At 41.6% G+C, this 15,332-nt stretch overlaps 1 protein-coding gene across 1 annotated transcript in view; it reads right to left on the reverse strand.

Annotated features, from left to right (window-relative positions):
- Window positions 1-6,212: 6,212 nt before the first annotated feature.
- The window catches only part of LOC146466497 (bromodomain and WD repeat-containing protein 3-like), a 31,428-nt gene continuing 22,308 nt past the window's right edge, over window positions 6,213-15,332 (reverse strand). Inside the window, exons 35-43 of the mRNA XM_085127353.1 lie at window positions 14,877-15,186; window positions 14,122-14,247; window positions 13,580-13,649; window positions 12,964-13,017; window positions 12,728-12,763; window positions 12,409-12,471; window positions 10,835-10,930; window positions 9,787-9,939; window positions 6,213-9,026 (exon numbers count right to left, since the gene is read on the reverse strand). Of these exons, the coding sequence (XP_084983479.1) occupies window positions 7,899-9,026; window positions 9,787-9,939; window positions 10,835-10,930; window positions 12,409-12,471; window positions 12,728-12,763; window positions 12,964-13,017; window positions 13,580-13,649; window positions 14,122-14,247; window positions 14,877-15,186 (2,036 nt within the window). The 3' untranslated portion in view covers window positions 6,213-7,898. The remainder of the gene's footprint in view (window positions 9,027-9,786; window positions 9,940-10,834; window positions 10,931-12,408; window positions 12,472-12,727; window positions 12,764-12,963; window positions 13,018-13,579; window positions 13,650-14,121; window positions 14,248-14,876; window positions 15,187-15,332) is intronic.

The following is a 15,332-nucleotide window of genomic DNA, read 5'->3' on the forward strand; positions in this document are numbered from 1 at the left end:
CTCTCCTCGACTGTGATCCTGAACCACAAGCTTCGTTAGCCTTTCCGGACTTCTCCTTCATAGTGTGTAACCGCTTTCTCCGCGGCATCACATATTTTCCCCTTTTTTTAAACGTATATTTCCTCTCTAAACAAGCTTCTTCGATCACACGTGTTTGCCTGTTTGATTCAACGCTGTCACACTGTTGGGGTTCTGTTGCGGGTGCCGTTGCTATGCAGAGGTGTCATTGTTTATAATCGCTTCTCCTGATTGGTTTCGCGGGAAAAATAGCACCCCGTAAAAGGAAAGAAAGGGCCTAAAAAGGACCGTTTTTGATGATTTACCGCTGTAAACTGTTATCACAGGCGTAAAAAAACATGGCTGCCATTGAATCCAAGCCGACGAAAGCTTTCGAGCTGATTTTTTGACGATTCCAGCGCAATTTTGAGAAAAAAATACATGTTGATAGAAAGGTGGGAGTTGGATCAGTGCAATATCTCTTCATTGATTTATAGCATGGACTAGAAACTTGGCAGACGTAAACTACATTAGTGAAGGAAAATTTTTGTGCGAGTACGTCAGATGGCTTCGAATGCGAGACTCATAGCCTCATTGCATATTTCGTAAGGGTGCATTGATGACATTTCTCGTGGTAATTCGTTTCCATTTGACTTTTCTATGACGTACTCCTACCAAAGTTTAGATTTTAATGATATGTGTCAGATGGCCCAAGCTTAAATAAGTGGAATGAATTCTATTTAAGCTACATTCAAAAACACGAATTGGGAAGATATCAACCACGCCCATTGAGAGCTCAAATTTCACAAATTCCTTTCATTCTTTCATATTGAAAATGGTTTTTGCAGGAACTACATACATAAACGTTTTACATGTGAAAATATGATAAAAATTGAATAAGTATGTCAACAGATATGATTCATGTAGATATGTGACAAAATGCGAAAATTAGCCTCCAGGACCACCTTAAGTAACATGACTTTTGACACACACCGCACATGAAAAGAAAACACATGTTGCCCGAGCAGGAGTCGAAGGACTAGAGTCGAACCCACGTCTCCCCGGCTAGTCGGGCATGATAACCACTACTGGCAACGTGACCACTTTTCAAAGTGAGTAGTACTATTATCACCCGCAGTCCATTCCACAGGCCCAAACAAACGGGATACAACCTCACCTGAAACCTACATATGCTAAGGAACTAAATCTAACAATAACCAATGTCAAGGGTTAATAAAACGAATAAGAATGAAAAAATAAAGAAAATGAAGAATCCGAAAAATTAGTCAAACAATAACATTTCTTTTGCAGCTTTAATTCTCGAATTGAGACTTGAAGTTCCCCAATACAGACAAGGACTCCAGGAAACAAGGCTGTAAATAAAATAAAAAAAAAAACTTATTCTGGCTCAGAAGTTTGAAAAATGATGTCACTCAAAATCGATTGGACGGAAGTGGATTACCTTGCAGCTTTGGTCGGCATTGACACACGATAGAAAATAGAAACCAATTTACAATTTATTGATTGTTCACAAGATCCTCTTTTGTTGTTCATAAGAACAGAACAGTTCAGAACAGTTAGCGTGGCATAAGTGTGACAGAAAACGGACTGATGCGAACAAAGCCAGTCATATAACTAAATCTAAAACTGAATCAATTTTATTCAAATTAATTGTGACTAAATGCATGTTCGCTCTTTTTAATAAGATTGTCTAATTTGGGGGCAGAGGTTGAACGTTATTATTATTATTTTTTTTGTTAATTTGAGCCTGAAAAAGTTTTTTTAAGATTTTTTTAAAGTTACCTGTTATAGTATTTCAATAAATCTGTGCGGACTTGACCAAGACACCTATAAAAGAGAATGTGATGTCAAATTGGACTGTGTTGACTGAAGTTCATCTTAAAAAAATTTGGCTCAAATAAAAACGTTCTCAACTGACTCTCAGCCTGGGTAATGTCCTTTGTATGTTCTTAAATTTAAGTTAATCTCAACCTCAACGCGGTTCTTGTAAAAAAGGTTCTTATATGAAAAAGGACTGTAGTCGAGATTAAATCCTGTTCTCTTGGCGTAACTGCAGGAAACTTAATCACTTGTTAATCACCGGTTTCTTCACTGATTTCCTCCAAGTGGACGGTTTTAATCACTTGTTAATCACTCGTTTCTTCACTGATTTCCTCCAAGTGGACGGTTTTTCCTGCTCGAGGCAAAACAGGCCCCTGTCTTGGTGCATCCATCTTAGAAGAGGTGGGTTGATTTGAGTGATCCTGGGGAGGAGGTTGTGCTAATGTTTGCATCTCTATGTCCGACTGAAGACCTTGCTGAGGCTGTCTTAAATGCAAGATCTCAAGGAAAGAGCGGCGCAGCTTCTTAATTCTCCAACAGTAAATAAGTGGGTTAAGAACGGAACCCGACAAAACGAAAGTCTTACACCAACTCCACAGTATTGTCATAACGGGAGGGGTAATGTCTGAAGAAGCGAATAGGACAGCGATTATCATTGTTGGCAAATAGGCCAAGATCAAAGCACCCAGAATAATTGCTAGAGTAAAGGCTGCCTTCTTGTTTTTCTTCATTCTTTTGGCTTCTTCATGAGAAAGCTGTTCAGTTTCAAGTCGTTTTTTCTGTCGTCTTGTTTCCGAGTAAATATAGCCATAGGTATACACGATAAAAGCTAAGCAAACCCAAACTATAATGGTTATTACTATATCCTTCCCTTTCAAAAAGGATGAGTAGAGTTCTGACTCACTGTCTATGACAGCAAATACCAGTTCCACCGTCATTCTAAACACGGTGACAGCCCAGGCCAAAAGTACACCAAACGCTATTCTTTGGGGCGTGACATGCTCCTGATATCTCAGTGGATGTCTAGTGGCAACGTAGCGATCCACGCAAACCAACACGAGATGAAACAAAGAAGCTAAACAAACTCCACCAAACGTTATATCGGCTAGTTTGCTTTTGGAGCTACAAAATGTTCCCACGCCAAGGACTCGCTCAATATCTATAGCGATGGATACAGGCTGTGCAATCAGTCCAGTCAGCAAGTCCGTACCCGCGAGACATGCCAGCAGTATATTCGAGTTGGATCGCAGATGATGCCGTGTTGCCACGGCGAAAATTATTACAGTGTTCAAAGAAATGCTCAAAAGGGCAGCAATCGAATTGATACTAATCATAGCGACAAGATTTCTGTACGCATCGTTTGTCAGGTACTCGTTTCGCCAGTTGTAGTTATACAAGTAACCGCATTTTTCTTTCTCTTGTTCAATAGACATGGTGGCTCACGTAAGATGAACTTCAACCGAGAAAGAGGTCCGTTTTTCAAGAAAGCTATGCAAAACTGGAAAAAACGGAGATGCACAAGACCAGAAAAAGGGAAACAAAAAGCACAAAACAACAGAGTATCCTGACACAAATAAGTTGTACGTACGTCATTCCTGCGTCAGTCCGTTATGTGTGCGATAAAAAGGTTCATTTCCTGGTGGTCAGTTTATCTCCTGGAAAAAAGGTGAATGAATAGAGGAGATTTCTCAATTTTCAGCTATTATAAGCATACGTACGTCATGCTTTGATTCAGTATTTGAATCCATTACGGCATGGTTTTTTTTTTCTTTATTTCCATTTTAGTTAGCTTACGCTTTTTAGTTTTCTAGGAGCCGGTTGCATTTTCGGCAGAGAATGTTCTATGTTGCGCTGGTAAACAAAAGCGTACGATTATACGGTGAAGTGGTCAACAAGGAAGTAAGGTCGGGGATGGGGTGAGGCGCTTTATTGCAAACTTGTTTTGTGTTTCAAAATTAAACTTTAGAGAAGTAGTCTTAACAGGAAGGGATCAGGAATTTAAAGTTTCATTCCATTTGTTTGTTAGTTCTCCTCGTTGACTGTGAAACAAGGGCTTAAAGAACTCTTAGCTGAGTAAGAATGATCACCAACTGCCACAAAACCATCCTAATTCCTAACTTCTCTCAAATTTAATCTTATAAATCTTAAATTTTGCTGTTAAAATTATCCCCCCAAAACGAGTATATGTTTAACATTCACTGTATTTTTCTCCATGTGTTTCAAAATCCAGCGTTGGCAAATTTCTGTTTTGCAGACAACTGGGCGCCTCTGAAAAGCTACAGTTTGACAGTTACCCCAGGGCCCTTCCAGTTTGCGCATGACTGACCATTGAGGCAGTCAAGCCTCGTTTTTCGCTTCTTGGGCGCGCGGAGGTCGGGATCCTCTCTCATTCTCTTTCTAAATGTTCGATTCAAATTTTTAACAACAAAACTCATTGAAACGCTTGCTGCACGTGCTGTTCATCGTCGGTCAAGACACCTGTTCTTCACCGGTGCTGGAAAAAAATTGATAGGCAAACTGTTTTTTGGTGTGAAACGCCGAAACACTTTTTGCTAGTAATAAATAGGTCGTGATTTTCGAATTCCATAATGAGTGAAATGAGGTTTCAGCCACGAACCAATTTTACTTGAAAGGTAATAAGTAGACTTAAATGAAAAGATGGTTTTATTTTCCGTGATCGAGGTGTGTCCCGCAAACCTCTGCATTTTTCACCTCCACAATGATGGCCTTGCAGATGAAGCCACATTTAAATGTGATTTCCGTGTGATGCTCAATCGCGTTTTAAATGTTTTTGTTAATCGCCGACAATACGGGGACAATCGCGAATAACGTTCATCATTATATATTCCGCGCATTATTGTTGTGCACAGAACTTTATTTTTTATGAAAGATTGCACATTTGAACAAGAAGTTCCGCTATAAAAGGGCAAGCCCCTCCTCCATTTCACACCTTTGTGGGCGTGAGATGCAAATTTAGACGCTGCTCAGTCGTGACAAGTTGTTGACTCAAGCGTCCTCTGAAAAAATGTCTCAAAATTTCTTAGTATTACCACAGCAATATAAAATATCAAGTTCCAATTTGTTCAACAGGGTTTATTCTTAAAACTTAGCCAATTTCATCGATAAGATCCGTATAAATATACGCTTGTTGTTCACGTTCTGATGGTTGATTGACAACTGAGGGTGAGAATGACCAGGCCAGGCCCCTTTTATATTAAAACTTATCTTTTCCACCTGTCTCACTTTAATTCAGGACCGAAATTTGGTACCAACATGTCCATAATGTTATAAACATTTGGCATAATACGGCAAACGGCAAAAATGAGCATATGACTTTGACCTTCGTTTGCTGGTCGTCATTTCGAGTACCCTGAGCGCCAGAGGTTATTTTTGAGTATTAGCAATTGAAAATTATTTTGCACCATCGAGGAAATGTAAATGATAATCGGATGTTTGTCTTCCGCTGCAGACGTTCAGTTTGTGAGTTCGTAAGTGTAGGAGTTTCATTTCGCCGAGGCTTCAGCTCCTGTATTAATCTCATGCTTATGAACTGGCAAAATATTTTATTTTTGGTATTTTTTATTGCAAGGGAGTGCAAGGTTGGTACTAGCAAAACCAAAGACAAAGATCAGTGACTGCGACCACAATTTTTGAACTTTTGCCATGTTATTCTCCGAACTAATAACGTTAAAATCGTTCAGACATCGTTCTTTTTGTTTGTTTCTTTTCTTTTTTTCATAATCGATTATAATACTAGGCGAATAAATGTGACTTGTAGCCACGCGATGACATTCTGCCGTGTGTCTCGAATTCCCCTGAACCGCGAGATGCAATTTTCCTACCGTATACGGACCGAAAAGTTTATTTACAGCTTGTAGTAACTGCACGGTTTGTACAGCGCCTCATCCCTCGCAAGACGTGAAAATTAATATTCCCAACCTTCTCTCCTCCGCAGAAGCCTAGGGAGAGGGAAATTAAACGAGTAGAGCCTGGGGGAGAGAAATATTAAGGCGCGCGGGGGACGCTGGGAAGGGACGCTTTTTCCCCTTCCCATCGTCCCGCGCGCCCCCGACTTTTTATTTCCCCCGTTTTCCCTTTTTTCCCCAACTTTTTTTTAAGTTTCTCCACTGATGGAGCCTCTGCGGAGGAGAGAGTTCCAAACCCCCATAATTAGATGTAGTTTTGCTACCGTATACGCGGAACGAAAACTGTCTTTACATTCTGTCAAACTGTACGGATCGTGAGGCTGTTTTTCAGACCTTATCAGTTCGTCTATATTGGACATGAATGGAAGATAGGGCAGAAAACTGGTAAATAGCTTTTACCGGATTTATTGAGGATACTACTTACGAAATAGGACGTAAACTGCAGTCTCCGTGTAACTTTGCTTTATTTCTTTTTTAGGAAATTTTATCAAAAATCTCAGCCAATATTGTTTTATTTAATATCTAGACCAATGAAAATGACAAAAGTAAGGAATGATACAAAAATTCACAAGGTGTATTTTTTGCGTACAAAACATGGAAAACAATGCGTCCAAAAGCGAAAAAAGTGTGTATCGCCAGACATTATGCGAGAAGGAACAACAGAAATGCGTTCATGTGAAAATATTACAGAAATAACAATGGCGATATATTATCAATTATAAACTCTTCATAAATGGACAGCAAACATGACACACAAAGAGAAAATCCAAATAATGTATCACATGGAAGGTGACGTGAAACTTTTGCAGGAGTTTATGCGTACTGAATTTGGGGATTCTGTGCGATCAGAAATTTCGGATTTCTCCTGGAGAGATTAAAATTAAAAGTTTGACGATTTCAGTTTACAGGCAGTTCAGTCACCGGTTCCTGAAAGCTAAGTTACTCAAAAAGTTCCTATGAATTTCGCCAAGTACAAAAATCCCAACTACCAGAAAACTGCGCTGGTATTACGGCGATGTGTTCGCATGAAACGTGTCTTCAAAACTTGAACGAAAGTGTGCACGCATCTTATAACTCGCTGTTATTACGGAATTTGAATTTGAATTCAGCGCCATGTTGGTTTGAAATTTGCTTAGCTTCAAAGTTTCTTAAAGTGCAGTTATTTTGGCAGAAAACAGCTGCTTCATCCAAAATGTTAAAAAAATTCGAAAGCGTCGCAAAAATGTTAGCCTCTAAATTCCTACGGTGTCCTAAGACAGCTGCTAATGCCAGACGTTTACCATTTAAACCTCAATTTCAATATGCAGATTCTGCTCACTTTTCTTAGGATATTTCTTATTGTGTAAGATGGGAGAATTTGTTAAATTATCAAGTTGTGATTGGGGCTTAAGGGTTAAAATAGTGATTTATATTGCACTGACCGTCTGGTACTAGCAGTTACGTCTGACAGGCCTCAAGTTTTATGTAGCCATCCCATGATCGAACGAATATGAATATATGAAGTATATTTGAATTGCGGGTGAAAAATTAAATAGTAGGAAGACCCTCGCAGTTATTTACGCAACTTCAGGCTTTCTTTTCGCACCTGCTTAAGTTGCGTAAATAACTGTGGAGGGTCCTTCTTCTATTTAAACATCTTATGATCCTTGGAACAGTCGTGCATGCACATTGGAATGTTCTGTAATTACGCGATAGTTTATCTTTCAAGAAAGCACATTCGTCTAGTTCTCCACCGCACACGTCCACTGGTTCAGCTTAGGCATTCCTATTTGAGTTTCGTGCACAAGTTCTTCCCGTCTGCTTAATACGAGCTCAGCTTGTGCGAGTTGTGCCAAAGAATTGGAGTCAAACTTGAATGAATACCTGACCGGGTGACCGGACCCATATGACAGATTATCCACAGACAGACAGCCATATTCCACAGCTGTAGCTCAGATTTGGTCCCCTATGCCAGTGTTACACACAGATATGCAGGGAGCCACATTCCACAGGTGAGCGCAGATTTGTTCCGTGTACCAAATCACACACAGACAGGCAGCCCCTTTCCACACTGAGCTGCACGCAGATTTGGTCCGTATGCCAGATTACTGCACACAGACAGGCAGTCACTTTCCAGAGCTCTTGTCCTATACCTTACTCCACGTAATCCTGCATTCTAACAGCTGGTTTACGAACTCTGCCGCGACTGGATACACCGATGATTTCATTACTAACCGAGTCACTCTCACTATCAGTATCATTTTCGTCATATCTTACACGACGTACAGACGAGTTCCTCCGTAAGCTCCGCCTCGAGGGAGCGTTATCGTTTCGTTGCGACGTTTCACTAGTCCTTCGCGCAGAGGCCGCGCTTGCCTTACTCCTGTTGGAGCGCGCGCTCGTGTTAGCCGAGCGTGTAGTTCGTACGGTTACGGTTGGACGGTGCGTAGGACGCGCCGCCTTACGGCGCGTTTGATGGCGCGAGTCCTCAGCACTGTAATCGCTTTCTTCTTCTTCCTCATCATCGTCATCTTCTTCCTCATCTTCTTCGTCTTCATCTCCTTCGCTGTCATCACCTTGTTCTTCTCCTTCATCACTCCCGTCTTGTCCTCCCTCGCCTACCTCTTCCTCCTCCTCCTCTTCCTCCTCCTCCTCTTCTTCATCATCCGATTCGTCTTCGTTCATACTCGTAGACCTCTGCGCTAATGACGCGCTCCTTCGAGTCGAGTACCTACTAGTAAGGGGTCCATTGGAAACAGCTTCCTCCTGTGAACTTTGTTGAATCCTCGAGGCAGGAAATCGCATGACAAGTTCACGCCGTGCGCTTGATCTTGTCGATCTTATCGGCCTTCCATTTTCCGATGCTCCTGTATCATCGAAAACGTTATCATTATCCCGATCATAACGGGACTGCGCGTTCGCCCGAGAACTCCCTCGGGTTTCTGTCCTCACGGGATGCCCGTATCCATTTCTTTGATCTGATTCTGAAGTTATCGCTGCGCGAGTAGCCACTGAGCGAGTTCTGTTCTCACGAGCACTTAGTGAAACAGAGCTTGAGCCTACACCTGAAGACGAGGAAGCACTGGAATTTGCCTGGTTTCCAGAGTGAGGCATGCGCTGTTGGGGCACACCGTCGCTACTGGGAGCTTGTGATCCTAACAACCGCATTGTTCGCAGTCTTGTGCGGCGGGCTCCACCTGATGCAGACTCGTACCAGTCTCTTAGTACGCTATCGATTTGATCTTCAAACATGGCGGACAGGCGAATTGTCATGCTGTAGATCTACAAGGCGATAACAAACAAAACATACTGTCAGTCTATAAGACATGTATCACGTTTAGAAGGCAGAGAATGTATTTGTTCCAGCAACCGAGTGATTACTGAGTTCCAAGACAATTTTAGACTAGCGTGATGGCTTCTACGTGGGAGTGTTTAACCTTTCCAAGCAAGCACGAGAAGCGCTTTTCGACTTCGGGGGGCCTCCTGCCCTCTCTAGAAGGAAACGACTGTTTTCCAGGTTAGTCCGGTGTTGACAATGAGCATTGATTCACTGGTCCACTTTAGGTTACCCCTAGTATCTGGCCAAATTTTACTGAAATCGGCCTCATCGATTTTGAGTTGTGGATCTTGAAAGTGTCTCATCAAGCGAAAATTAAAGTTTGAGAAAAAAGCAATATGGCATTAATCAGAGTTTTCGGTGGAAATCGCTTACATATTTCTGGCAAATATTCACTCCTAATAAAAACTTTTTTGTTTGTAAGATCTTACTGGAAAGTTTATTTCTAAAAATAAGCCTCTCTGAACAGACACAGTAACTTTACCTATCTGCTGTTAGCTGAAAACAAGGGTCAATTGTATTCTGGGTCGCTAGCAGTATGAATCGAGTGAAGACAAAGTTTAGAATTTAGCTCGGCTCCACCAACAAAACTTAGTCATTGCACAAACAATCCTGCCAACTACGTGCGCTAAATGAAGTCCTGCAAGAAAGACTTCCAAACAAGGACGCTGATTGACAGCGAATAAACATCAGCAAAACCCATACCCTTGATCTTGGCATTGTGTTGTAAGCTCGTGAATTTGAGAAAATCAACCGCACATCTCGGACAAAAGCTTCGGGATCAGTGTACAGATTGTTTTCCAATCGATGATACACGGTGCTGAAATCCATGGGTTCAGTTACAACTTCAGTGTAATCCTAAACAACAAATACAAAAATAAGTAAATTAGCTAAATTTCGCATGTCACTAGCATGGGACAAAAGAAATTCCGAGTCCCCGACGTAAGTCGAACCAGTGATCTTTTGCACACTGGTCAGACGTTCTATGATCAAATTTGAGCAGTTTGGTCAGGAATTGCGTGCAGTCGCGATGGGGTGTATTTAAGCAGATTTCGCCCCGTGTCGACGCACATTTATACTTTGAGTAGTCTCTTGTTCTCTCAGGGATAGTAGAAGGGGCGAACGCGATCATTTCATTCCCTGCGCGTCGCGTCTCTCGGTAGAGGCGATTTTCGCGCCTGCGTGTGTTTCACGAGAGACCACTCGTAGTCAAGCAAGTAGCAGGCGTGGGTACGCTATGATTTGCGAGTCCGTTTGGCCGGGCTCTACAGGGAGACAAGTGAGAGCCTGTCATATCCATTTGGTTCATGTGACATAGTCCTGAAATGTGGTACAGCGTTTTTGTATAGGGAGATACACAGAAAGGCAATGATGCGTCATGAAGAACACGGGAATGTATTGAATTTGTCAAGCGTATGCGACTTTACTAACCGAGCTTGATACCTGTCTCCTTTCTCTTTATTAAATACAACAGGGTACAGAGATGAAGCTAAATATATAGCATCATCACCTCTATCGTGTTTTCGAGGTGACCTCTTTATATAAGCCCAATGGTTTCTTGAGGTCTCCACGTCATATCTTAATTGCTACTTTTGTCTCACATTTGTCTCATGAATGAGTGAATGAATGAAATGAAATGAAATGAAATGAAAGTTCATCACCTGATCCCAGTACTCGACAACATAAGTAGCTAGTAACGTAAGATAGCAAGAAAATTTAAATTTAAATTTAAACAGCATGGAGATCAACTTACCGGGAATTCATTCATGTCTACAGGGTGTCGGAAGGGAGTTGCATCTTCACGTGACACTAGGAAATCTAACAGCTCATGAGCAGACTGCATCCACGGCTGAAAAACATAAGGAACGATACCGTAATAAGAAACCACGATCTTCTAAACCAGCGGTCCGGATAACGCTGGTCAAGAGGTACATGGGCTCAAAATCCGAGATTGCATCCGTAAGTTTTTCACCTATAGGGAAAGTTAGAACACTTTATACCACATAACAAAATGCGCTACAGAAAAGTTTTACTCGGTAGTAGCATGCATTTGAATGTCACATTTTAGGATTTTATCCACAGACTCAAAAGTGAGAAACACCTCCCCCCCCCCCCCCAAAAAAAAAAAAAAAAAGAATCACCCAGGTTGTACAGCTTCATAAACGACAACACTGGTAAGTGGGACTCAATACCTTTTCTTTGAATGGCCACACTTTAGAATTTTACATTGTACATTAGCCTTACAACTAGACTGCGACCAGTCTCCTTCTTCTGCTAAGTTCTGTCACGCACGCGCGATTTTTAGCGGGCGACTGTTTCCTCCCTCTCCCCAATCCCTCCTCGCTCACTTTTCTAATTTGCATAATTTTACCGTAGTTTTGCGCGCGTGATCTGAGGAAAAAAGTAGGACTGCTCGCAGTCTACCTTACAACAGTAAAGCACTTCTGAAGATTTCATACAGACACTGAAAAGTTGTAAGTAAGAAGAATAACTTACACGAAGCGTCTAGCCTTGAAATTCACAAATTAAAATCATGAGCACATTTTCATATTATGATCATTACCCAAATAGAGTGTTTTCACATGACGTCACGGCGGCTATATTGGTGTCCCAAAACGAAAAAAAGGCCATGTTAGTGTCGCAAACTAAAACCTCTGGGAATTGAACTCCATTTTTATGCAAATACTTTCTTTTGTTTCAATAAACCAATACCGCCGGTAGTCACGTGAATGAAAACACTCTATAAAGCGCAGGTTAAATAATTTGACAAATATTTTTATGTGGCATTGTCCTATGGCATAGCTCCACAGTATTAAAGAGCTAAGCCTCAAACAAATGCCTGTCATGTTATTCTTGCAAGCCCTCAGGAAGAGCCACACAACTCGTCATGCGGTGTCTCCGCCGTAATCTTGCTCTCAAGTACATATAAGTTCGCTTGAACATATCGAAAGAAAAACAACCAACCAGCCAAGAGAATATGCCACACTCGGCGAATTTTTCCAAATTTGGGAAGAACACTTGGGCCACAGTAGCCTCCCTCGTAGACGTCTTTTTTGGGCTCGCCACAAGTTCCTTTCCAAGAAGTGATACGGGGTCAAAGTTCGCTTGCACGGTATTGGCGAATTTTGAATACAAACGCCTGTAAATTCCTCTATTTTCAATTTACGTTTTTTCGACTGGAAAGAAGTCAGTCTTGTGACTTTTTGGCGCTGTTCCCATTGTTGGTATTGATTTTTAGCTCAGTTTACTATCAAGACCTTCGAATTTGCTTCCAACATTTCATTAACTTGAGCGTTTTGTGAACAGAAACTGTTGTGTCCATCTTACCTCGATAGGCGGTGGAGACGGTTCTCTCTTGAGCTGCTTGTTTGGACGATCAGAGCTCGAACCCTTCAAGGCAAATAAAAACTACTTTAAAAACTTGTTCCCACATAAACTAAGCATCTCTTCCCAGCGGAGGAAAATTCACTCCTTCCCCCCCCCCCCCACCACCTCTAGAACCCTTCAAACAATTCTTATAAAGTTGTATAAGCCCAGGGAAAATCAACTGGGATTTTTTGGTTCCTCAAGGAAACCGTCATTTCAATAATTTATTTCGTACTACGAAGTCTACATTGTGAACAGTTAAACAAGAGATTTCACTCACTCGTTTTCTTTTCCGTGCACCCGACACAGCAGAATCCTGTAAAACAAAGAATTGTATTGGTATGAGAAGCTATAACAGAAAAGAATCACTGATACGCAAAGGTCAGGAAGGCTCAGAGCTTACACGCAAGAGAACAGTTCTGTCAAACATGATCAGGAGGCGAAGGAAGAGGGAAAAGAGGATAATAGGCAGACGGACAGATTATAAATATAAACAGATCAGTTGTGTTGTTCTACCTGCGAAGCATCTCCCTCCCCAGTCGACTCTTCGGAGACATTCTCAACTTGAACCTGAAGAAACAAAGCAAGAGCATGGTTGGTTTAGACAACTGCGACTCGGCAAAGTGAGCTTTACATATCGGATCTTGAATAAGATGGCTCCAAGTGAATTTTACATGAAATTCCAGATGGAAGCCATTTGAGTTCTGTAGAAATTCCGAAAATAACCCGCACCCCCCTTAACGCCCTACAACCATAAGTCCCACCTCCCACCTCCCCCCTCCCCCCCCCTCAAATCTCAGATCTCTACTAACTATGCTCAGTCGCCGCTGAATCCTTCCGGTAACAAGCCCGAATATAAACCCATGTTGTGTTAGCTGTCAATTTACGATACGATAATTTTATTAAGGAGACCTGTTAGGTTATTTCATCCTTAATTCTTAGTGTTTCAAGTTGTTTTTAAAGTCACATCCAACCAAGTTTGAAACACAAAATTCGTTCCGATAATAAGCGCACAAAAAGCCCTTTGGGTGAATTCAAGCCCTCGATCAGATTCGGAATTTTACGGTAAGTGCGCAATGCATCGCATGCGCAACCGGTGCAGAATGTTTTACTTTGCTATCAGTTATAATACCTCGACATCTGCACCTTCCATTGCTTCTTCATCATCACACAGTGACAGTATATCCTCACAGGTGGAGTCCCTTTAAAGTTAGAACAAACAACAAATTAGCTCGGAGAAAAAAAATTGCAGCACCACTTGAGATTTTCTGTTGTTATTGTTTTGTTTTGTTTTGTTTGTTGTTTTTTTTTTTTGTGGTGATTGCGTGCAACAGGTAGCCTCATGCATTCGATTTTAGGAGAGCTGTATTACCCTCCTCCCCACAGGGCACCCTGGCGTTCTTCCTCCCCACATGGGAGAGAAAAATATGACTCCCCTAAAAACGACTGCGTGGGAGGCTATGCAACTGGGTTTACAACTTCCGTTGCAAAAGCGCAAAGATGCAAAAGTTGAATGCCTTGGGGAGATTATCTTTGGCCGGAGCAAAAAGGAAAATACATTTATTACGAGAACCAAGTTAAGTAAAAAAATTCCATCTCGAATTGTGCTTTTATAAATTATTTCGGATGCAACGACCAAAAGTACAAATGTAAGAAGCGTGTGACCTACATTACCTGATGAACGCATTCAGTACAGTCACAAGTTTGGTAGAATTTGTAACAATCTGGCTTTCCTCCTCGTTGTACAGTCGAGCATTTCTTTCCAATTGTTTCACCTCCCAGAGAAGAGAAACGACCCGGCTGACAAAAAGAATAATACAACAGATTGTAAACATTTGCGAGAGCACAAGATAAGGGAAACTCAGTTACCGCTACATGTCCCACTCATCTCCCTCTTCTCTAAATTTCAAACACTTTTAAAGAAACTAATTGACTTCAGTCTATTAAGACAGTGGTTCGTTTGCCTGCACTCTAGGCAGTAAAGCTGTGGGAGTGACAAGGGATGCCATTTCAGTCGGTCAGTTTACGTCCATATTCCCAGAACAAATCGCGTCAAGTTATAATCAAAGAAAAAGTTCCAACAGAGTTTTCGATGTTCTGTTTAATCAAAATTTTCGCGAGAGCTCCGACCGTGGTCGCCAATAAGAAACATGTACGTCACGTCAATAATAGAGAAGTTAAAAATGACGTTTACGGCAAACGTGAGATATGACCACGCGACCATGTTTATCTTTTATTTGCCGCTTGATGTTTTCAGTTTGTCTGTCAAATCGAATACGTTTTGCGTTAGCATCAAAGACCAGAATAAGTTTGCACTATTCCCTTCTTTGTACTCTTTATTTCAATGGCAATCTCACGTTTGCCGTTTGTCGTAAACGCGATTCTCCGCCAACGGCAGGTTCAGGTAATTCTTGAGAAACAGGTCTTACCGGTAATACTTGTGTAAGAGCTTCTCCCGAAGGGTGCTTAGGTCAGTAGGGTAGGGCACCACACTCCAGTAATCCGGATATGCCTGCACATCAACCGGGTAAACAAACGGTCCCGCGAAACTCAGCTGACTCAGTGTCACCAGTCCTGCTACAAGCCTCTCCGTCATGGCCTCTCGTCCCTCACCAAACCATTCAGACTCATCTGGTTCGTACGCCAGCGAAAGCCGCTCCTCATCGGTGAGCGGTATGTTACTTGTTGCTGCGCCTGAAGCGTCCGTGTCTTGCGCCGAGAGATCTGGGTTACCAGGGTCTGAAGCAAATAGGTTACAAGTTTGTCAAACGGTAAAAATATAAGAAAAAGACTGTAAAAAATAATAATAATAATAAGGTTTTTACTTTGAGTGCTCAAAATGATAAATTTTTTGTGAGTCTAAGAGTTTTACTAAATCATTTTAC

Source organism: Pavona decussata, unplaced genomic scaffold (genome assembly GCF_977016875.1).
Source record: "Pavona decussata unplaced genomic scaffold, jaPavDecu1.1 SCAFFOLD_143, whole genome shotgun sequence".
Taxonomy (NCBI): Eukaryota; Metazoa; Cnidaria; class Anthozoa; order Scleractinia; family Agariciidae; genus Pavona; species Pavona decussata.